The 24,571-nt window shown below is 36.3% G+C and overlaps 1 protein-coding gene across 2 annotated transcripts; it reads right to left on the bottom strand.

The window, feature by feature from the left end:
* Nucleotides 1-17,536: 17,536 nt before the first annotated feature.
* On the bottom strand, nt 17,537-20,750 carry crp1 (C-reactive protein 1). 2 transcript variants are annotated; one of them, XM_053494743.1, is made up of 3 exons: nt 20,666-20,750; nt 20,246-20,307; nt 17,537-18,634 (listed from the first exon to the last, which is right to left on the bottom strand). In XM_053494743.1, exons 2-3 carry the CDS (start codon nt 20,301-20,303, stop codon nt 18,018-18,020), a joined length of 675 nt encoding a protein of 224 aa, XP_053350718.1. In that variant the 5' UTR covers nt 20,304-20,307; nt 20,666-20,750; the 3' UTR covers nt 17,537-18,017. The 2 variants fall into 2 exon arrangements, with proteins under 2 accessions (XP_053350718.1, XP_053350717.1); XM_053494742.1 differs by having other exon boundaries at nt 20,662-20,731.
* Nucleotides 20,751-24,571: the final 3,821 nt, after the last annotated feature.

Below are 24,571 nucleotides of genomic sequence, written 5' to 3' on the forward strand. Positions count from 1 at the left end.
GGTATAAATTTTTTTTAAGTGTACTTATATATTTAAGTTAACTCAACATGAAAATGTAACTTAAACCTGTTAAACAATGTTCTTATATTTGACTGCAAGCTTTGTGCACACCGAACTGAAATAAAACAATGAACAGCATTTTTAAGCTTAGATTTTTTTTATTGACAAAATGCCACAATTTTCCACCGGAAAGAATGTTGGAGAGTATTTTATTAGGCACACAGCATGTACGGAATGAGCAGCACATTCACACAGGAACCACCATCCAATTCAGCCTCAGCATGAACCGGCACACATTTCACCCGTCACCCCTTACCCACACACACAAACAGGGCCGAAGCCACTAACCCAAACACCCTTTCCCAACATGGTGAACACACCGACATCCCCGCAAAGCATGCTGGTCGTCAGCCGCCGCCCCGCCCACGCCACATTCACATTTGTGAAAATTGACCTTTTGAAAATGCTTTTCCCCCCAAAGGATTAATTATGATTTTGAGTTCACAACACTTGAAATCTTAAGTTTATGCATTTTGATGGTAAATAGGTTAAATGAACTTATATTTTTAAGTGATGGGTCTAAAATGCAAAATTTTAAGTAATGTTTAGTCAACATTACTTGATTGTATAAGTAAAGACAACATTAGGGTTTACAGTGTAGATAGTTTATAACGATGTCTGTCAATGATTAAGAAGTCATGTAAAATTATTTTAAATCATTTTGGCTAAACCAAAAAAAATGTACTTTCAATGTTTTGTTAGTAATTCATGCACTGGTCGCCAAATTTAAACAATAATTACTTACTAACATACATTACAACAAATTCTTAGGTGTCCTTCTACCCCTGCTAGACACATTATTCTTGTTGTGACCTAAGGTCGATATTACTGTTTAAGTAGCACTGCATAGGTAACACACATAACTCACAAGTGAACATTTACTGAGAAAAAAAAAAGTTGTTCATGACCATTAACAACATGGACATAGCTATCAATCAACTATATTTCAGCAAACACATCGTGTTCGTATTTCTCTTAGTATGCTACGTCATCTTGTTCCTGGCCCGACGCAGGTTCAAATTGATATGGTTGCACAGATGTGTCTTTAAAGCCTCCCGCTGCCATACTTTCATCAAATGCTCAGCAAAGGTCATTAGCATTTAAAGGAGCATGTACTGAAATAGGTTGCTGAGAACAGAGCTACTTTTTACCAGGTAAAAGTAGTGTTTTTTTTACACAACCATTGAGAATTTTTTTATTTAAATATATTACAAACTTTTCATTAGGACCCTAAAGAATCATATTAACTTATTAAAAAATTGAGACTGGATGACCCCTTTAAATTCCTGAATGTTGCTTGTGGGATTTGCGCCAAATCGCGGCATTTTGCAGGAAAAAAATCTTAATGATATTTAAGTGCTGTGAGACAATAACCATTGTTAAAAGCGCTATATAAATAAAATTGAAATTGAATTAATGGACACATCTGTTGATTCTGGCACAGCTAAAAAAAAAAGCTGGATGATTGTATGAAGGTGTGTTAATTTCGATTCAATTAAATTAAATTTTATTTGTACGTATACCACTTTTAACAATTGACATTGTCACAAAGAAGCTTTCCAGTGTCTTCTTGTGCCAGTCCTAAGTCTGAATAAATGCAGAGGGTTGTGTCAGGAAGGGCATCCAATGTAAAATGTTTGCCAAATTAATGATGCGAATCACAAATATAATTTCCATACCGAATCGGCCACGGCCCGGGTTAACAATGACAGCCACCAGTGCTGTTGACCTACAGGGTGCCAGTGGAAATTGGGCTACTGTTGGTCGAAAAAGGAGGGAAGGAAGGCATGTTCGAAAGCAGAGAGAGAAAAGGAAAGGCAAGAGTTTAGGAGTGATAGTAGGGACTTTGAATGTTGGGACTATGACAGGGAAGGCAAGAGAGTTGGTTGATATGATGCAGAGAAGGAAGGTGCGTCCAGGAGACCAGGTGGAAAGGTAGCAAGGCTAGAAGCTTGGGATCAGGGTTCAAATTGTTTTACCATGGTGTGGATAGGCAAAGAAATGGAGTAGGAGTTATTCTGAAAGAGGAGGTTGTAATGAACGTTCTAGAGGTGAAGATAGTATCAGATATAGGGTGATGAGTCTGAAGCTGGAAATTGAAGGGGTGATGTTTAATGTTGTTAGTGGCTATGCACTACAGGTAGGATGTGAGTTAGAAGAGAAGGAGACATTCTGGAGTGAGTTAGATGTAGTGATGCAGAGTATCCCCAGAAGTGAGAGAGTGGTAATTGGTGCAGATTTCAATGGACATGTTGGGGAAGGGAACAGAGGTCATGAAAATGTGATGGGCAAGTATGGTCTTCAGGACAGGAATGTAGAAGGACAGCTGGTGGTGGACTTTACAAAGAGGATGGAAATGGCAGTAGTAAATACTTTCTTCCAGAAACTGCCAGGCAGGAGGTCTAGAGGAAGACCAAAGAGGTGATTTATGGATGCAGTGAGAGAGGACATGAAGTTGGTGTGAGAGAAGAGGATGCAGACGATAGGGTTAGATGGAGGCAGATGATTTGCTGTGGCGACCTCTGAAAGGGAACAAGTGTTTAAGTTAATATAGAATCTAGTTCATTATTGGAGGCTCAGGTAGACTGCAGGAAATTCCAGTCATGAACTATTGAGCGACTGCAGTCACAAGTCCTTAAAGAACAGGTGACTGCATCAGCTGAGGTCAGGGCCATCTTCTATGGTAAAGTGGAACCATACCCAATCACAACACGCATCCAAGGCAGGACACACGCACCCATGCGACAAGATGTTCAACCTGAAGCGGGACACCAGGACAAGTTAGACGGGTCCAGGGTGGAGTAGGGGTCTGGATCACTGGCAGTTTAGGACCTTGACAGAGAGACAGTAAGAGGAAAAGTAAGAGAGGGAAAGAGAGAAGAGGGAAGAGCAGAAAGGAAGGAAAGATAACAGTTGGGTATGGTCACAGTCACACAGTGATTAAAATGAATGTATATTTACCTGCATCCTCAATAAACAAGCTACAGTTAGTCCAAAATGCAGCCGCCAGGGTTCTCACTAGATCCAGAAAATATGATCATATAACACCTATATTATCATCCCTGCACTGGCTACCTGTTCAATTTAGAATTAATTACAAAATAGTACTACTTACATACAAGGCTTTAAATGGTTTAGCTCCCACATACCTAACCAGTCTTCTGATACGCTATAATCCACCACGTCCCTTAAGATCACAAAACTCTGGACTTCTGGTAATTCCCAGAATTTTAAAATCTACAAAAGGGGGCAGGGCATTTTCATATTTGGCTCCAAAGCTTTGGAATAGCCTTCCAGACACTGTTCGGGGAGCAAACACGGTTTCCCAATTCAAAAGTAGACTCAAGACGCATCTCTTTAATCTGGCATACGCGTAACTCATCCCATAACCTCATACTCCAGTACACCTATCCTGAATGGCAACTACGCTAATTCTCTTCATCTTTTCTGTATTTTTCTACCCATCCCGAGGCATCTGGAGATTGTGCCAGCTTTAGTAGACAAAGGCCAACCCTGCAAGGTTTCTAAGGCATCTTGAGAAGGACCTGCTCCAGCTAGATTCTGCTTTATGATGGCTGGAGCTACCATCCTGCTCCTGTGCTTCCAGTGATCCAGACCCCATCTGCCCTCTGCACCTACTGCTGAACTGAATCTACACAACTTCTGTTATATTGAACCCTAACCTGCACAACACACATGATGTTATTTCTATCTGTTATCAACCAGATGAGGATGGGTTCCCTGTTGAGTCTGGTTCCTCTCAAGGTTTCTTCCTATTGCCATCTCAGGGAGTTTTTCCTTGCCACTGTCGCCGTCACCCTTGGCTTGCTCATCAGAGACATTTCATTCATCATTCATTCATTTCATTATTATCTAGACACATTTTTCTCACACATACACACTTCCAAATATTTTCTTTTCTTTTCTTTTCTTTTCTAGAAAAAAAAAAAATCTTTAATTTTTTTTTTTTTTGTGAAGCTGCTTTGAGACAATGACCATTGTTAAAAGCGCTATATAAATAAAATTGAATTGAATTAAATTGAATTGAATATTTAGTGCGGAGTGCAAGCAGGGACTCTGGCAGGACTAACTATGACATCATAACTAAAAGGGAGAGCCAGAAGGAAACACAGACATAAGGGATCCCTTAAGATGTAAAGCAACCAGTCACCGCCAACAAACCTGAGTGATCAATGAGAATGGGGAAGATAGCATCTAAACATACCAGTTCATCATAACTGCTCATAACTGAGTCCCCCAGAACTGCTCCTTTACCTTTGGAAGGCTATTCCATAACTTTGGGGCTTTGTAAGAAAAAACCCTGCTGTAGTTTTCACAATACGTGGTACTGATAAGCAGCCTGCATGTTTTCATTAAAGTAGGCATGGCGGATCATAAAACACTAGCAGTTCTATCTACATGAGCATCAAATGAAATGCTGGAATCTATAATCAAACCAAGCTCTTTTACTGTTGCACTTGATAAAACAGAAAGACCATCTAAAGTTATAGTGTGATCAAAAAATTAGCTTCTAGCTGCATGTGGTCCTATGACTAGAACTTCTGTCTTATTACTATGAAGCAGGAAGAAGTTAATTAACATCCGGTCTCTTATGTCCTTCACACATTGCTAAACTTTAATTCAAATCAAATAAAATTCAAATTTTATTTGTCACATACACAGTCGTACACAGTACAATATGCAGTGAAATGCTTATATGACTGCTAGTGACCTTAAAAAAATAAAAGCTTATACATAATTAATAAATATGAAAAAAAGAAATACGTTAGAAATAAAAATTAACTAGTAAAATATACTGTACAAAGTAAAATATGCTGTAATCAAAGAAATACGTTAGAAAATAAAATTAACTAGTCAAATATTGTAAAAGAGTCGGACTGACACAGGAGGGTAAGTCTTTCAAGAAAGATATGTTTGTTAATTCAGCAGACCCGGTTGGGTCAAGGTTGAGCGCGAGGATAATTACTGGAAATTATCGGCAGTCACTTTACATGGGGGGAAGCTGGTCGACGTGGAGATTCGGGGAGACAAAAGGCCAACCCTGCAAGGTTTCTGAGGCATCCAGAGAAGGACCAGCTCCAGCTGGATTCTGCTTTATGATGGTTGGAGCTACACATGCTGCTCCTGTGCTTCCAGTGACCCAGACCCCATCTGCCCTCTGCACCTACTGACTCCCTGTGCTGAACTGGACTTCATGTTACAGTAATCTACACAACTTCTGTTATATTGAACTTTCACCTGCACAACACATATGACGTTATTTCTATCTCACCCAGATGAGGATGGGTTTCCTGATTGAGTCTGGTTCCTCTTAAGGTTTCTTCCTATTGCCATCTCAGAGAGTTTTTCCTTGCCACCGTCGCCGTCACCCTTGGCTTGCTCATCAGAGACATTTCATTCATCATTCATTCATCTAATTATTATCTAGACACATTTTTCTCACACATACACACTTCCAAATATTTTCTTTTCTAAAAAAAAATATAAAACATTCTTTCATTTTTGTGAAGCTGCTTTGAGGCAATGACCATTGTTAAAAGCGCTATATAAATAAATTTAATTTAATTTAATTGAACGAGGTAAAATATACATTACAAATAAGAACAAATTATCAATAAAGCAAATATAGAAATGTTGAAAAAAAAAGATAATTTAGTAAGCTTTAGTAAACTTTTATTTTTTAGTTAGTTTTTTAGTTATTTTGCATTAAAAAAAAAAAAAAAAAAACTAATACCATGCTTACGAATTATTTTGCCCAGAGGAAGCATGGAAAGAGAAAAAAAGCAGTGGGCCTAAAACTGAACCCTGTGGAACACCAAACCCCATTTGAGACAAGACAGATTGATCTGACAACATAAATTTTACCAACATAAGTTAACAACAAGCTAACTATCTAACCCAGAGACAACAGCAGAGACAACAGACAACATAAAGTGCACATGCAAATGTGCAAACGAGCAGCAGTGTGTGTGACAGTGTGACAAACACAACATAATACTTACTGGTGTTGAGGTGATGAGTTGAGGTAGTGCAGAACCAGTAAACGTTTTAGAATGAAGAAGAATTTAAGACGTTAGTGCAAAAAGTAGTCCAGTTATGAATATTGTGCAAAAAAGAGCATTTTCAGGTTGATGTGTACAATAGTTTGGTAGTGTAGGTCAGTGTGTTTGCGCTTGTGTTGATTAGTTAGTCCAGTCTCAATGTTTTGAGGTAGTTGAGTTAAGCTGAGTGATAATGTTTGCGCGTGTGTGCATGTGTGTGTGTTTATCATCCCAGTCCCTTTCTGTTAAGAAGACGGATGGCTTGTGGAAAAAAGCTATTGCACAGTCTGGATGTGTGTGCTCGAATGCTTCGGTAATGTGTGTCCAATCAGCCACAATGCTGGTGGCTTTGCGGATGCAGCGTGTGGTGTAGATGTCTTCAATAGAGGGAAGAGAGACCCCGATGATCTCTGCTGTCCTCACTATCCGCTGTAGGGTCTTGCGGTCCGATATGGCACAATTCCTAAACCAGACAGTGATGCAGCCGCTCAAGATGCTCTTGATAGTCCCTCTATAGAAGGTGGTCAGGATCGGTGGTGAAAGCTGGGCTTTCCTCAGTCTTCTCAGAAAGAAAAGACGCTGTTGAGCTTTCTTGTGCAGGGAGTTGGTGTTGAGGGACCAGCTGAGGTTCTTCTCCAGGTGGACGCCCAGGAATTTGGTGCTTTCGATGATCTCCACAGAGGAGCCGTTGATGCTCAGCAGAGAATGGTCGCCTTGTGTCCTCCTTAAGTCAACAACCATCTCCTTTGTCTTGTCAACATTCAGAGACAGGTTGTTGTCTTTACAACAACCATGTTCATGCTTTTTTAAGAAATCTTATAGAAAAAGGGGAAGTTTGATATCGGTCTGTAATTGGACAGCTGACAAGGGTCGAGGTCAAGTTTCTTAATTAATGGTTTAATAACTGCTAATTTAAAAGATACCCACTGCTAAGTGAAGAGTTAATTATTTTTAACGGGTTCTGTTTTTGCCAGTACTATCTGCTTTAGAAAGTGTTTCGGTATCTAATTTACAGGTTGACTATTTTGCAGATGAGATGAGTGAAATTAGTTCATTCTCTTCAAGAGTAAAGTATTCTAGGTTCTGAATACTTGTGGTTAGTGTGGTTAGTTTATCATCTGTATCACTTAAATTTGGTCTGGTTTCAAAGCCTAAATTTTTTACCTAATATTTAGGAAAATACAACTACTGTATGTTGTTGTTGAGGAGATTTCTGCAGTGGTCCTATTTCTAATTAATTTTGCTAGGTATTAAATACAAATTTAAGATTATTTTTGTTATTTGTGTACAGTATGATTATGACCACCTTACATCCTCTTTTAATTCTATGTTTTTTGTAGAAAAAAACATAATAAAAATTGTGTGATCACAGCGAGTATTAAGCAAATACAACTTCAGATGAACAACATATACGTTTTTTTCACAGTGCAATTATTTATTTAACAAAAATGAAGCCAAAAAAGAAACAAAATTTAGCAACACTAATTACCTCATTACTGCTTCCACTGGATTTAGGAAGTTGCAGCAAGGTGCTGCAAATCATTAGTTCTTGATTAGTTGGTCAAAGCAGAAGTTTAAAGTATTTTGCTGGTCATAAACATTCAGTTTTGTGGTAACAATGCCAAGAGGGAAAGACATAAGCAATTGACCTAGAGAAGCAATTGTTGCTTCATATCAATCTTAAAAGTGTTAGAAAAACCATTTCAAAATTAAAACGTAGATTTAAAACATGGATGCTCTTTCTCTCTGTTCCTATCTTTCTGTCTTAAACTTTTTCTGTCTTTCTGTATCTATTTTTTTTCCTTTGCCACTCTATATATGTCTTCATCTCCTATATATCTCTTATCATCTGTATCTGTGTTACCAACTTTCTCTTTGTCTCTCTGTTTTCTACTTTTTTTCTTCAACTTTTCCCTTTCTTTCCCCCTTTTTTGCATAGATTTTTGCATTATTTGTCACACTTAAATGATACACATCTAAACTTGGCCCAAAATGAAAAAGGTACACTGTTTACTAAAATAATAACAAGTTGTGCCACAACAACTGCAATCATTTATTTGTAAAACTGGCAATGAGTTTTTCACATCGCTGTGGAGGAATTTATTTTTATTTATTTATTTATTTTTGTTTATTTTTCAGAGGACTTGTTGATGTACTTCTGATCATTGTCCTGTTGCTTCAGGATATTCTGGTAGATTCTAAATTCATGCTTACATAAAGTATGGCAAGGCACCCAGGTGCTGAGGCTGGAAAGCCCCAGACCATCATCCTACCACCACCATGATTGACTGTTGGTATAATATTCTTTTTATGAAAGGCTGTGATAGTTTAACTCCAGTTTTAATGGCACAAACAAGTTCACCGTCCACAAAAGAGATTAGAGATAGATAGATAGATAGATAGATAGATAGATAGATAGATAGATAGATAGATAGATAGATAGATATACAGTGCTGTAAAAACAGGGGAAAAGCAGTTACTTCCAGGCCTGATAAATAAAGACATCACTTTAAAGTCATGGGTATAATCAAAAAGTCTTTTGTTAAGTGTGAGACAAGTTCTTTTTGGTCAGCAGTGACTTTGGAACTCCTCCATGGATGCCATTTTCCCTATCTCTTTTTTATTGTTGAATCATAAACACTAACCTATCTATCTATCTATCTATCTATCTATCTATCTATCTATCTATCTATCTATCTATCTATCTATCTATCTCTTTGTCTTGCTGTCTACCGATGTCTCTCTCTCTCTGTCTCTCTCTCTCTGTCTGTCTCTCTCTCAGTTTGCCTGTCTGTTCTTCAGAGGATGATGAGATTTGGCAGTTCATGTTTGGAGCCACAGGGTTGCCCTGAGCCACTGCAGATGATAGTTTTAATTGCTTTCAATCTTTCAGCCACTGGCACTGAGTGCTGTGTGTGTGTGTGTGTGTGTGTGTGTGTATACTGTATATGTGTGTGTGTGTGTGTGTGTGTGTAAGATTGTCTTTAGCAGAGGAAACTCTTATGTCTGTTATCTGCCTTAATAAAAATGTTGAATGTTTACAAAAAGAATAAAATATTAAAGTGTAAAAAGAAAAATAAAGATTTAAGAAATACAGAAAGTGAACGGTCGAAAAGACCCTCTGGAAGTTCTTTTTTTAGGTTTCATATATTTATGCAGCATCATCAAAAAAGCAGATATATATCTAAATATTTCTCTGTTTATTCATTTGTAATTTATGTAGTTTCTTTGGTAATGTACTTTTACAGGCAGGATTACTACTACTACTAATAATAATAATAATCATCATCATCATTTTATCATCGTTTTTTTGTACTTGTCTATATTTTATCAAATATTAATAAATATTTATAAACATAAAACCAAGTGTATAATTAACTTTTTATTTAAATCAAATATTAACTATTATAGATATTAAATTATATTTGCATAAAAAATACTTTTAATATTTAAAGGGAAGTGTAAATAAATAATTTATGTAAATCATATAGATTTAATATTAATTAACCATAATATATTAGTATTACAATCATAATGTAAGAAGATAAACACTGTGTGTTTGATGTTATAGTCGCATATTAATAGTAATTTAACAGTAATAAAAAAAAGTTTCTGTAGGTTTGTGTGCCTGTTTGGTGCCACATTTCTATTCAATGTAAGGATTTTTTAGGTAATTATTTTCTAATTTGCTGACATATGTTGATGTGTGTGTGTGTGTGTGTGTGTGTGTGTGTGTGTGTGTGTGTGTGTGTGTGTGTGAATATGCATGTCTGGTTTCCTCTGATGGTTATTTATGTTTGTGAGGGCAAACACAAGCCAGTGTGTGCATGTGTGTGTGTGTGTGTGTGTGTGTGTGTGTATGTGTGTGTAGCCATGGGGCACATTAAGTCCTAACATTCCCACTGTGAGGAGTCTCACTATGCAATTAAAGCTCTATAATATGAATCATATCTTACTCTATCTCTCTTTCCCTATTTTTATTTCTTACTGCCCCCCCCCCCCCTCTCTTCATGTCTCCCTGTCTCTATGTACGGTTACAATTTCTTTGGGAACTAGGAGGCCTTTATCCAGCACAACAACCTTCCTGTGAGATCCATGAAGACATGATGTGTTCAGGTTGAAGGGGAAGAGTTTGAGTGTCCTGCACAGAGCCCTGACAGAACTCAACCCCACTCAACAGCTTTGGGATGAACAGGAACTGGAGCCTTCTTGACATCCTGACATCAGCACCTGAGCTGAATGAACAGCAAACACATTATAACAGCAAACACATCATTTATACCAACCAATTAATCTAGGACTTACATAGGATTTCATATACAGCATGTCAGAAGTTAATATTTACGTTAAAAAAGCAGCTATCAAAAGATTTATTTTTTTAACTGTAATATATATATATATAAATTATTTGAATAATTTTAAATTATGAATAATACTACAGTACAAACAATATATACACATAATATCCTTAAACCTCTACTGTATATGTAATCTAATGTAATCTTTTTTATTTAGGACTGAAAATAAATAGTTGAAAATAATTTAATTTAAAAAAATAAAAATTTTTTATTAAATTTGAGTTTTGTTATTAAATTTGTTATTAAATTAACACTTTTACACAATTAAACTGATTTTTTTTTATACAGATTAAGTCTTCCCCTGTTTTCAGGCAGATAAAACACAAAACTTAGTCAGGACCAAACATGGAATTTATTTGAAATTATACATTAAACTGGACCTTTAATGAAATGTTGTGACGTTTAGATGGTTCTCCAGTCTGCATGGAAAAAAAAAATCTGGAAACAAAACCTCTGTTTTTTTTTCTTGTATTGGTCTAGGCTTGACCAAGACATTTTGATTTCTTTCATATAAGATATACCTCATATGAGAAGATCCCCCTCAGACTTGAGACTGAGGTATAAAAATATTAATTATCTGATGGGTATATAAGTTGGTGCATTACCACACAAACAGGAGAGGAACTGAGCTCTGAGACCTGTGTAAGATTTCTTCTGTTATTTGTGAATGTGTTTCCTGGAGAACATCTACGCTTTAATCGATCTTAGGCCATGCGTTCTTCAATACCTCTTCAGTGATGGTCTGTGCTTTATCCAATACCAAAAGTGGGGGAGTAATGTGATTGACATGGTGTTGACCCATAACACCTAATCAATCATTTTGTAAAGGTTGCAATAAAGAGCTGCTGAACAGGTTATCCCCAGTGTAATGGTGCAGCACAGAATAGGAAATCTCTGGATAAAAGTGTCTGCCAAATGCCTAAATGGAACGCTCCAGTCCAGCTAAACCTTAAGTTAGCCACTATAAAGCTAAAAGGTCTAATAACCTTGTGGTACATTAGACCACACCAGGCATTTACTCTAGGGCTTTGGGTGATCCAGATCAGATGTAGTCATTATTAAGTGGTTGGTGTTAATGTTATGGGTAATAAAATGATATATATAATTATGGAATTCTATATGAAACATAAAAAAATTTAAATAATGCAAAATTTCCTCAATCTCATGATAGTTTTTAATTATAATTGTGCATCATCAGGAAAATACTGAGATACAGTGTTTTCAGTCTATATAAATAATATATAGTGCACAGTATGTACGACTGAAATACTGCATGTACTATATATTCATAATTATCTCTTCAGTTGCAATCTATAACTGTAGGACCCGTGAAGTTAATTTATAAACATATTTTAAAACTTTAACTTTCTAATACTTAATGTATTTAATATTAAGTAATACAGTAATACTTAATGTATTTTTATACTGTATATACTTGGGTATATATTAACATATATATTCACAAATAAATTTATAAGCTCATTAACTTTAAAGAGTGTTAGTCTTGTGTTACTTATTAGTTATATATATATATATTATATTTAAAATTACAGAATAGTAGTCCCGTTCAGTATTTATCGTCAAGAATACTTTAATGCACTTTTTGTCTTATTTGAACAAAATAAATAAAACAACTATACAAATTTTATTTTGTTAAATTTTTAAAACATACTGCATTTTAAAAACTTAATTGTGATTGTAAAGGATTGCTATAAGGGGAAAATTTTTCTGTTTTTTTTTTTTTTTTTTCATTTTATTTCCCTTTATAAACAGTATGGTTTATATTAAATATTCCTGCTAAATATACTTCAACTACTGCAATCTGTAAGTTAAAACCTTTAAACAGGTATTATGTGTAACTATTTTTTGATGTTTTATACAAAAAAAAAAATCATTCATTTAAAAAACATGGAATTCTACAGAAGTATTATTGGTTTTATTTTGGCAGGTTTATCCATGACCTATAGAGTCACAACACGTTCTCACTGGTTTCAATCTTTAGACTTTAGCAGCTGTTCTTCTATTTTCTTCTCCATGTGGATCAACATTCACTTTAAGGACTTTATTAATCCCAGAGGGAAACTGCTTCAGTGAGTCCTGCACTAAACACTCATCTTATGTGATTTAAATATCACAGATCTGTGTTAAGATCATCTAAGGGTGACAATGTTAACACAACTGAACACCTGCACACACACACACACACACACACACACACACACACACACACACACACACACACACACACGCACAGAAAGAAGGTGTCGTTTATAAAACGAGTGTGTAAGACGAGGTCAAGACTTCAGTCTGCTCACCTTCACTCCTCCCTGAGGGGCAACAGAGTGGGCAAAGTTAGTTAAATGTTGTCTTGCTATCTGTGTGTGTGTGTGTGTGTGTGTGTGTGTGTGTGTGTGTGTGTGTGTGTGTGTGTGTGACCTGCTTCCTTTTTTATTATTCACCCGGACTCTAATGGGGCCCAGTGGTGAATTTTTCATTTGACCCAGAGGGAGAGAGAGAGAGAGAGAGAAGGGAAGGAACGAACGGAAGACTGAGAAAGTGAGAGACAGAATGAAGGAAGGAAAGTCTGAAAGAGAGAAAGAGAGACAGACAGCATACAGAGAGTGTGTGTTTGTGTGTGTGTGTGTGTGAGAGAGAGAGAGATTAAATGAAAGAGAGATTAAATGTTATACAGGAGAGACAATAGTTGATTTCCGACTCCACAGCCGTGCTCATGGCCTCCCAGTCTGTGGTCTGTTCATCACCCATCCTGCAGCGCGTGTCAGTGAGCTTCAGTCCCACCCCAGCGCATGTTTACAGCTCCTGCAGCTTTCATCCTCTGTAGTGTCTTCAGCTTTAATTGCGAAACTGAAGAGTTTCTTTTACAATTGGTCAACAGTTCATGTGTTCTGTACTGTACAGTCCTTCAGCCGTGTGTGTGTGTGTGTGTGTGTGTGTGTGTGTGTGTTCTCCCCCTGTCGCACCTGCTCTCACTCACTCACTCACTCTATACTGCTTTATCTTGTATACGGGGTGTTTATCTTGTATACCCCCTGACACTTAGGGCACGAGGCAGAGTCCACTGTGGACAGGGTGCCAATCCATCGCAGGGCACAAAGACATACACACTCACACACTGATTCACACACTATGGGTAATTTGGGACGCCAATTAGCCTAATCGGCATGTCTTAGGATTGTGGGAGGAAACCGGAGTACACGGAGGAAACCCACCAAGCTCGGGGAGAGAACATGCAAACTTAAATAATAATAATAATAATCAGGAATTTAGAAAATGAAAGTTTATATACTTTTGGGACTTCCCGTTAAAAATAGTTTTAAATGTTACTTTTATTATAAATATATAAAAATGCACAATATTTAATATCTAATCTCACTCTATCTCTCACTCCCTCACACACACACACACACACACACACCACACAGGCATTTTAAAAACATGCCTATTTCACCAAATTTAATTAGATGGAATTGTAGCGTGTAAGCCCTATGTAAAAAAAAGAATCCATCTGCCACACACACACACACACACACACACACACACACACACACACACACACACACACACACACAGTCGTGCCTCTCAGCCCCATCTTACTTATGTAGATATATTTTGCCAGAAAATCTATTAAGAGTTGCTTGAAGGAATCCAGAATGTTGTCCTGTTGTCCCTCTATCTCTCTCTCTCTCATACACACACACACACACACACACACACACACACACACACACACACACACACACACACACATGCTACCATCTCTATTAACACGGCTACCTTCTGTCTCACCTCCTCATTGGGCTTCAAGTCTTTTATCAGAACACACACACACACACACACATACACACACACACACACACACACACACACACACACACACACACACACACACAATCTGGTTAAATACTTACGTACACACTTCTAGTGGTATAATATGTCATTTCTTGATATTAATTCAGGATCTGTTGTTTCTGGCTGGGAATCGAGGCCCAAACTGAGTTATTATTATCATTGTTCTTCCACTTCACAATTATGTTTCACTTTGTGTTGGTCAATAAATGCATTAATGTTTGTGGTTGTAATATGATAAAATGTTAAAAGGTTCAAGCGGTGTGAAGACTTTAGTAATGCAGTATATTTGCTATAGACACCCAGGAAACAATTATTATTTTTTATATATAATATGTATCTATGGGATTTCTTTGCCTATGCTTGTCCTTTATTATCAGTCATGTTTCTATAGTTGGTTACAATAAAATAAAATTTATTTCATCACTAGTCTAGGACATTATGTAAGGACGTTACGTTATGTAATTGCTATATTGCACAATCGTGCTCTGCTAACTATATATATTTATTAAAACAGTCATGAAAAACATGGCTAAACATGCTCTTGGATGTTAGAGGTAACCCTGGCCAATAAAAAAGCAATTTTTCCTCATAGAAATGTCTGAATGTCCAAACATGACTAAAAGTGAATTATGCTTAAACATAGACATAATTTTCTGTGAAATAGGACATTATGCAATTTGTATATATTTTATGAACAAGGTATTACATGCCTTGCATAATGTCAGTGTACTGTATGGGATACTGTATACAGGATGTGGCACATTAACACAATGTAAATTCCAGAGGTATGAAATATAAAAGAATCAATGTATGGTTATGAAATATTTACTTTGATTTAAGCGTACAGAAGGCATCAATTTCTGTGTATTACTCTATTTAGTATAGTCATATGACTTGTATAGGATTTCACCAAGCGATGATATTTTTTTAAATACTTTTTGTACTGTAAAAGGGAGAATCCAAAACACTCATTTATATGACGTGTTTCTGATCTGTAACCATGTCTTCTGTTAAAAATTAATGAATTTAATTTAAAGAGAACGATGAAAGAACGTTTTAAACACGAGTTTGTTGTAAGTGATGCTGAGCACTGAGCCTCTCTCACTCCAAACTCTCCCAATGTCTGTCCGTGTCCGTGCTACAGGATTAGAGGAGAATTAAAAAATTGGTTTTGTATTTGTATAAGTGCCAAAATGATTATTTTACAATTATCATTTATTCTCACCATCTCCCTGAAATGATTGTTTATACAGATAAACAGGTAAGAGCTATATAAATTTTACGGTGCTTTTTAATCAGCCTAAATACTTAAGACAGAAAATCTTTATTAAGAATTTAGTTTTTACAGTTGATAGTGTTATTATGGTGAAACTAATCTTGTTTATTTTATCTAGACATGCAATAGTTAATTGACCCGTAAATTAAATGTCTGAGCAATTCGAGTTTATTAATATGTTCTTAATTTGTTATTAATGTTTCATCTACAGTACTTGATGGACAGTGGATCTAGGTTTAAAATAATAATAATAATAATAATAATAATAATAATAACAATTAGAATTATTTATCACATGTTCAGAATAGTGAAAATATTTTTTTGCATATCCCAGTTACTGTAGGAAGCTGGGGTCAGAGCGCAGGGTCAGTTAGGTTGTGTACTGTACTGTATAACCCACTCATATTTACTGTGTGATTTAGCCTCTATAAAATACAGCCTTTTGTTATGATTATTATATAGAGAGTTCACCAGCAGGGCTCTGTAAGAATGTGTAAATGTGTCATTTTTATGTTGTTTCACTTTGTTTATCTCTGTCTTTAACAATACTGTTCTAATCATACAATGACAATCCTTAGTAGTGCCATATTCATTCTTAAAGTCTACTTATGGATGTAATGTAGTAAGAAAATCTCTGTAAAGTTTATTGTTTACCTGAATGAGTTGATATTATACGTACTCAAAAATAAGGAGTATAATGAAACCGTATATCACTTTAAACTATTATTGTTAAAAGATTGTGTGTTTGGGTAGAGCCAACTTTAAAGATAAAAGATTTAAAGATTTATATAATTTATTCTTTACGCTAAAAAAAAATCCAATTTTTTGTTATAAATAAAATTCTGCAATCAAATAATTATATAAACAATACTTATTTAACCAAAACATGACAAATTAAATAATTGGTTAAATAATTGTAATAATAATAATAATAATAATAATAATAATAATAATAATAATTCATTTCCAAGAAGGTTTCAAAAAGACAAACGTATTTATGTAACTAAAGCTTATTAGAATATTCGTGTGTTTGGTCACATGCCTAATACTTAAATAGTTAAGTAATTAGTCATGTGAAACGGAAAGCAAAGGCTAGCCTGTTTGGGCCCATCACACAAAAGAGGTACTGTAGCACAATTTAATGCTTTATAATTTGCTCAGATAGAAAGGAGTGAATTGCAGTTTGTTGTTTATCGGGCTGCATAGCAGCAAACCAGTCAGGGTTTTAAACTGTGTCCACTGGTGAAATCTCCTACAATGGGCACGTGAGCATCAGAACCAGACAATGGACAATGGAAGAAGGTGGCCTGGTCTGTTGAATCAGGTTTTCTTTTACATCATGGAGATTGTCAGAAGGCATGTGTCACAGGGAGGAGATGGCACCAGGACTGCACCACAGGAAGAAGGTGGAGGCAGCGTGATGCTCTGTATTCATGTATATTCTTATTTAAAACATAACAAAAAACAAAAATTGTTGCATCCTAAGTGCTTCCTCATAGCAGTGGCCTCTTTTTTAAAAATTATAATTTAGGATTGATTTGAGGAACATATTTAAGATCTTCAGAATTTAAGGTGTCGATTTGGCCTCCAGATTTGAGCATCTGTTGGATGTCCTGGGGTAACAAGTCTGATTAATGATCATTACTTTTTGCTAATCTCTTTGTGTTAGATACCACAGCACGCATTTAGAAGTCTTGTGGAGTCCAGGTTTGTGTAGATGCCCTTATGCAGAATGACGTATGGACTTATGGAGAGACTGATGTATGGAGGGCCTTGCTCAACTTGGTGGTGCTGGGGTTTGAACCTTCTGATCAGTAGTCCAATGTCTAGACCACTAAGCTACCCCTGCCCTGATCAGTCATTCAGGGTGACTCAAATTTGTTTAGATGACAGAAGATGGATCTACAGAATATTAGACAGATGTTTATTGTTTATTGTTCTAGACAGTTTATTGTTACGGCTGGTCGACATTAACCATAACATTCACTCACTAACATTACTCATAAGAAAGTTAGACATTAACTTAAAGATTTGTTACCTAAAAACTGGGGATAGAGCATTTTTACATTAGCAACTTGAGTCTTAAGAATTTTTTGAGTCAGCAGTGCCACCTTGTGATTATTTTGCTGTATTGCTTTATTTATAATCCAGCACACCCAGATTTATACACTTTTATCATTCTTCTGTTAATATTTTGACAACACAAAAAGTCCAGGTGTGTGTGTGTGTCTGTGAGAGTTACTAACCTTGTCTATATTATTTTGTAAATGCCATTATTATTATGTATCAATGCATATGTTTGAGGATAATACACAACTAATTGCAATTCGAAGCTCAAAAGATGTACTATTAAACCTACTTCGCTCTGTGTGTGAGTGAGTGTGTGTGTAGTCAGTCGTCATACACAACCATGACATTGCCGTGGATCTCATACTCCACAGTGCTCCAGTCGAGCACATTTCCACGTGGCACTCTGTGTTTCAGGTTGGAGTACAGAGCATTAATTTGGATGCGTGACAGAGCGAAGTCCCACATGTTCACATCCGTCATCTCACCCACAAAGCTCTGCGTTACCTCAAAACGCCCCAGGTGTGTGTCAGGGTCCTGGCCAAGCAGCACAGTACCATGAGGCCGGATCTTATGGCCTGGTCTGTAGATCTGTCGTGTGCTGCGGCGTCCGTCCACATGGAAGGCGGCGAGGCCGGTACTGGAGTCCCACGTCAGACACAGGTGAGTGCGGAAGCTGGAGAGGGGTTTAAGGCGGAATAGTGCACCATCTCCGCCCAGGTAGAAAGAGATCCGTCCATCGCTCTCACGCCACATGTTGAGCTCATCTGTGCTGTTGGTACGATATGCAAAGAGGATGATCTGTCGCTCATCCTGCAGCTCAGTAGCGATGCGCATGCACAGACTAAATGCTGACAGAGAGAGAGGCTTCTGAGGACTGAGCTTTACAAAACTGAAATCTGTCTCATAAGGAAACAGGAGAACCTTCCCATTCAGACCTCCTGCAGAGAGACAGAGAAAGAGGGAGAGAGAGAGGAACAAAAGTCTCAGAGACACCTATTGTGTATAAGAATATAATAAACAATGAGATATTGTGATGATGCGTTACTGTCTCCTATAACATTTACATTTCGGCATTTGGCAGACGCTCTTATCCAGAGCGACTTACAAAAAGTGCTTTAAAGTTTACATCACTGGATACGTACTTACACTGGGTTAACTGGGTTAATAACTAAGTGCCATTAGTCCAACTCAACTGGGAAGTGAACATTTTTAGTTTTTTATGCTCTGTGATATTTTTGAGTTTTCTTTCGCACCTTTAAAAATACTCTTTTATTTCATATAATAAATTGTAAGTTCTGTTATCTTGGAGCAGGGGCATTCCTCCTGTCTTGAGGGCTGATTGAGGAAGGTTTGAACTGCCTTCTTACTCTGTGAGCTACTGTACCGTGTATGTTAATAAGTCCAGAGTTTCAATCCTCATCAGTCGTCTTTACAAAATGCAGCTAAAACATACTTAAGTAATTTAAGTACAATAATTAATTGTACTAGGGGTTGGAGACCTAGAGCTCGTCATTTCCCTGGTCGTCCAAGATACATCACAGTACAGTACACAGTCTTACCCCTACACTGTAGTGAAATTCTACCTCTACAAGGCCCTCAGATTAGAGCCTTACGACCTAGTTAGTGTAGTTAGCGGGCATCCTACCCACTGGTTTTGTTTTCATTTTGTTTATAGTTTAGATTGACCGCTGCGCATAAGTTAGGAAGTGTTTTGTTTAATTTATTTCTTTGATTTAGGCTCTGCTCGTGGCTCCCACCGTAGAATGTGTTATTTAACATCTTGTATGTATTTTCTGTGAATATTATTTCTTTCTCTACTTATACTATTAGTTTCCCCTTTGTGTTTTAGTGCTTTAAATGACAAAAGTTTGCTAAAACTCAGCGCTACTCTTGAGTTGGTCTCATTCTTGTTCATAAGTGACTTCTCAAATAGTTATCAGTGACGGTCTTCAATATATTAACTTCCTTTTTTATTTATTTTTATTATATTGGGCTCCTATCCCCCTTAGACAAGAGAAACTGTAACAAATTATTAGGAAACTGTACTGTAACAGAGCCGTTATAATCTCAGGCTTTACAGAGTATAAGTCATAGACACACCTTAAACTGTTCAGAGGAGATTATTGTGTATTTTGGATGAACGCCTTCAGCTTTCAGTATAGTTTTACAGTCTAGAAAGAAATAAAAGTCAGCAAAGATCTTTGAGTTAAAAGGTGTGTCCAAACCTTTGACTGGTAATATATACTGTAGGTGATAAACACTACAGTCACCTTTAACAGTAAATCACTTTTCTAACTTAAGGTCCACCATGTGCTCATTAAATAGTCCACCCTGTAATCACGGCTCCCGTGACAGGGTGGACACGGTCACATAGTTTTTGTGATTTTTGTTTTGATTTTATTATCATTTTCCTAAAACTAAAATATATTGAGTATTGACTCTTATGTTGTAAACAGCTATAACCACTTTTTAAAAACAATAATGCCTTTGAGTGAGCAGGAATAATTAAAATAATCCATCACAGATGAATAGGCTTATTTCATACACACCTTTAGTGGCAGAGGTGAGGGACAGCAGAGAGAAGAGCACAACAAGTCGGGCGAGCATCTTACTGCAAACACACACCAGAACCAAAAATTTGAATTTTCAATTTGTTAAGATTTAGACATCCAAAAAGATTACAATAACAATGATCTCAAAACTTGGCTTTAAATACTACTACTACTACTACTAATAATAATAATAATAAAATAATTATACTATATTTTTTTTACAGAATGCTATGCTGCTAAGTGAATTGAGGTTTTTAGATTTTTTCAGTTTTCAGATGCTAAAAAATCTTTGTGTAAAAAAAAAATCCTAGCTTCTGAAATGTGTTACAATAAGTGATGCTGATAAGCTGCTAATAAATGGCAAATAAATCTAAATAATAAAACCACTGAATTAAATGTTGAAATGGACATACTCACTGTGCAGTGTTCTCCAACAAGACCAGGAATCTTAAACTTCACACACACTCACACACACAGACACAAACACACAGCACAAATGTCCTGTATCCTCTTTGCACGGTAGTGACATCATCATCCAGACAAGAGCCTCTGTGTTAAGTCTAGCAGTCATTTGATGTGCTTAATCATACTCACACACACACACACACACACACACACACACACACACACACACACACAATTCATCTGTTGATTTGTTATCATAAGTTTTGCTAAGTTTTCATTTTAAATCAATCAATCAACCAATCAATTGATTACTATACAGAAGGCAGGATTTGTCCCATTTAAAAAATGTCAGTGTTCAGTGGGAGTGTGTTACGCATGGATGCAAGTGCAGACAGTGGTTTATTAAAGTGGAGTTTAAATATAATTGAACACATGTACAAACAGGAATATGAATACAATAATTATGGACAGAACTAGACATATTCCAGTCAAATTTCAGAAACACTTAATTCCATCGTCTTTCCTGATTTTTATTTCTTTCTACACTGTAAAACAATACTGAAGGCGTTTATCTAAAACACACAATAATCTCCTCTGAACAGTTGATATTGAGATGTTTATCTGCTCCTTCTGCTCTGTAAAGCTTCATAACGGCTCTAATCTGAGGTGCTGGTTGTTAATTGGTGATTTCTGAGGCTGGTGACTCTAAATGAACTTCTCCTCTGCAGCTTGTTTTCCTGGGAAGGTCTTCATGAGAGACAGTTTCATCATGGAGCTTGATGGTTTGTGCAAATGCACTTATTATTCAATGAAATTATTTTTATTGTTAAATACATCATGGAAAAAGCTGATGATAAAAAAAACACACCAGCAAGTCCACCAGTAAATGGTACAAAATATGCAAATTAAAAATTTTGGACTGACTAATTATCCAATTAAATCCGATTGTGGCATGACCTTAAGCAGGTTAAACCCCTCTAATGTGACTGAATTTAAACAATTCTGTATAAAAGAGTGGGCCAAAATCCCTCCACAGCAATGCGAAAGACTTATTACGAGGTATGGCAAATTCTTGACTGCAGTTGTTGCCACCAGACAGACCCACAGACCCACAGACAGACCCACAGACAGACAGACAGACAGACAGACAGACAGACAGACAGACAGACAGATAGATAGATACTTTATTGATCTTAAAGAAAATTACAGATTTAAAAACTGCATTTCATATTTACTCTGGTTATCTTTGTATAATATTAAAACTTGTTTGATGATCCCCAGCATTTAAGTGTGACTAATATGAAAAAAATATAAATAAAAAAAAGCAAAGGCCAATTATTTTTCACTGCAGTATGTATTTACAGTTCATTTCTCTCGGCTTTATTTTTAAAAACTGCTAGACTAGTAGAAGTCCTGACATGTTGTAGACCATCTGATTATCAGTGAATGAGAAAAGGAAGACACCAGTTTCAGCTTCCACTGTTGTTCTTTAAAAGCTTTATATTGTAGGAGTTTATCCTTATGTGAGACTCGGATCACATCAGAATTAAATCCAATCAAGTCTAAAAAAGAAAAAGAAAAGAGCAGATTTGATTAAATTCCTCATAAGAAACATTATTGTGACACAACACACAAAATAAAAAATTCAAGCGCACAATGTAAAATCTGGGTAAATTAAGTTTTTTATAATATACATTTAAATTTACATTTTTGCGTTTGGCAAACATTCTAATACAGAGCAATTTATGAAAGTGCTTAGAAGTTTCCGTATTTGGACAGATCGTTATACTGATGCTTTAACTCTCTGAGGTCGCCAGTCATGCCAGCGTAACCAGCGTCTTTTTTTTCCTTATCAGTGTGTACTGTACACTTACAATAACAACAAAAGTGTGATTTTGCGAAATAAGAAAAAATAAACGGTGTGCATGTTCTTTCTCTTCGTGAACTGTTTTTAAAAAAACGTCACTAAAATAAACTGAAACTTTGTGAAAACAAGACACACAGACATGAGACATACTTATATCTATAGAAAGCTTGATAAAGTAATTGTTTGATAAAGTAATCAGTATGACCACACCCACGGGCTACTTTGGCTTTGTTATTACAATCGTCCACGTAAGACGCGCGCGACATGTAAATGCCCCCTGATCAATGTCATAAGAAGCATGACGTTTTTTACATGGGATTCACTGAAGGTTCATCGCGTTGTTATGATTCTGAGATGCTATTTGTATCTGTTGGAAATCTCTCTGCTCTTGTGTGTTGGAACTGTGTCTGTTCTAGGTGGGTGTGGCCTGTTAATCAGCTAAAGCTGGTGATTGGTTCTACTCTACATCCTATCCTGATATGAGGACCGCCCCAAACACTCAGCGTTGGCCCTTTTTGATCTGTCGTGTGCTAGTATTTTTGAAATTCTGATTGACTGTTGTATGTTTTGTCATTTGTTTTTGAGTGCCAGAGAGAAAGAGAGTTTGTGTGTCATAGTCTGTGTTGTCTCTGTAAAACCCTGTAAGGACTGACTCTCCTGTTTATCTGAACCCTTGCCTGTTTGACTATGATATGGATTCCGATTCGGCTGCATATAAGCATTGGCATTTTCAACTCTCTTCATACTCTCTTCATAAGTGAAGTAGGAGGTTAGACGCCATTTCCTTTTGTATATATTTTTACCCTGTTTATTGTTTATGGAGGTAGATAAGCTAATTTGTATTTTGTTTTCTTTAATTTCATTTCAGGTTACTTAGATTTAAAACCAAGACAGTTTTGTTTATTGTTTTGGCTTGTCTTCCGTTCTTCATACGTCGCTTGACACATCCGAGATGAACTGACACATCTAAGATGAGATCATCGCGCTAATTACGATGTGGCTAAGTTGGTTCTTCGAGCTCACCTGTTGTTGATGATTAGTATAGCTGGATTGAGTTGTTCAGGATTATTGCGCGCTCGTGCGTTGGTTTAAAAGGCGATCTGCATCGACAGTAGAAACACTGATCACAAGCCCTTTGATTGGTTGACGAAATGGAAAAAGAGCGGCTTAATTTTTTTTTTGGAACACGTGTTATGCGCTGAAATGCCCCCCTGCCATAAATTGCCCCCCCCCTTCATAATCGCTATTAAATATTATATTAGAACATAAATTTATAGGTTAATGGTTTACAAATTACAAATTACATGAGACAATCAAATAAAATAAGCAATATGAAAATAAATATGTTGTATATGAAAAAATAGAAATAATATTTTTTCAATTACATGGATACTTTTATATTGTTTATTATAATAAAATAAGTTTCGTCCAATTTATCATTATAAAAAATATTTATTTTATAATATATATAATTATTTATTTGCATATTCATGACAAACCCCTGAAAAATAAATGTGTCACAAAATAAACAATATACAAGAATTTGTATTAATGGTCTTGGTGGCTGTCTTGTGCCGAGGGTTTATTATAATAGTAATATCATATTTGATAATAATAAACCTATGAATTTATATTCTAATATAATATTTGATAGCGATTTTGTGCAAGATACTTTTCTTTTCCTACGTGAGTCAGTACGTGTCAGTCGTGCTCTTTAACCAATCAGATGTGACCTCGCCATTTCAACCGATCATAACCCACCAGGAGCGCAGTCTAAATCCTGTTAACATGAAAAAAACCTGCTACCGAGCAGGTTCAAGCTTACGGATATGTTGCTATGACAGCAAATGCGAGAAGGGCATCAAAGAACAAAACAATCCAAGATCAGGACAAATCCACAACAATCAAATTCAGCTAACTGAGTTAGCGACGTACGAAGAACGGACCCCTGAACTAGACTGGCATGAAACTAGAATAACAAACTAACCACAAGTTAACCAGCATTTCACAAGTTTAAATCAACAGATGCAAGACAAAGGAAACAGAACTTA

Source organism: Clarias gariepinus, chromosome 4 (genome assembly GCF_024256425.1).
Source record: "Clarias gariepinus isolate MV-2021 ecotype Netherlands chromosome 4, CGAR_prim_01v2, whole genome shotgun sequence".
In the NCBI taxonomy this organism is placed as follows: Eukaryota; Metazoa; Chordata; class Actinopteri; order Siluriformes; family Clariidae; genus Clarias; species Clarias gariepinus.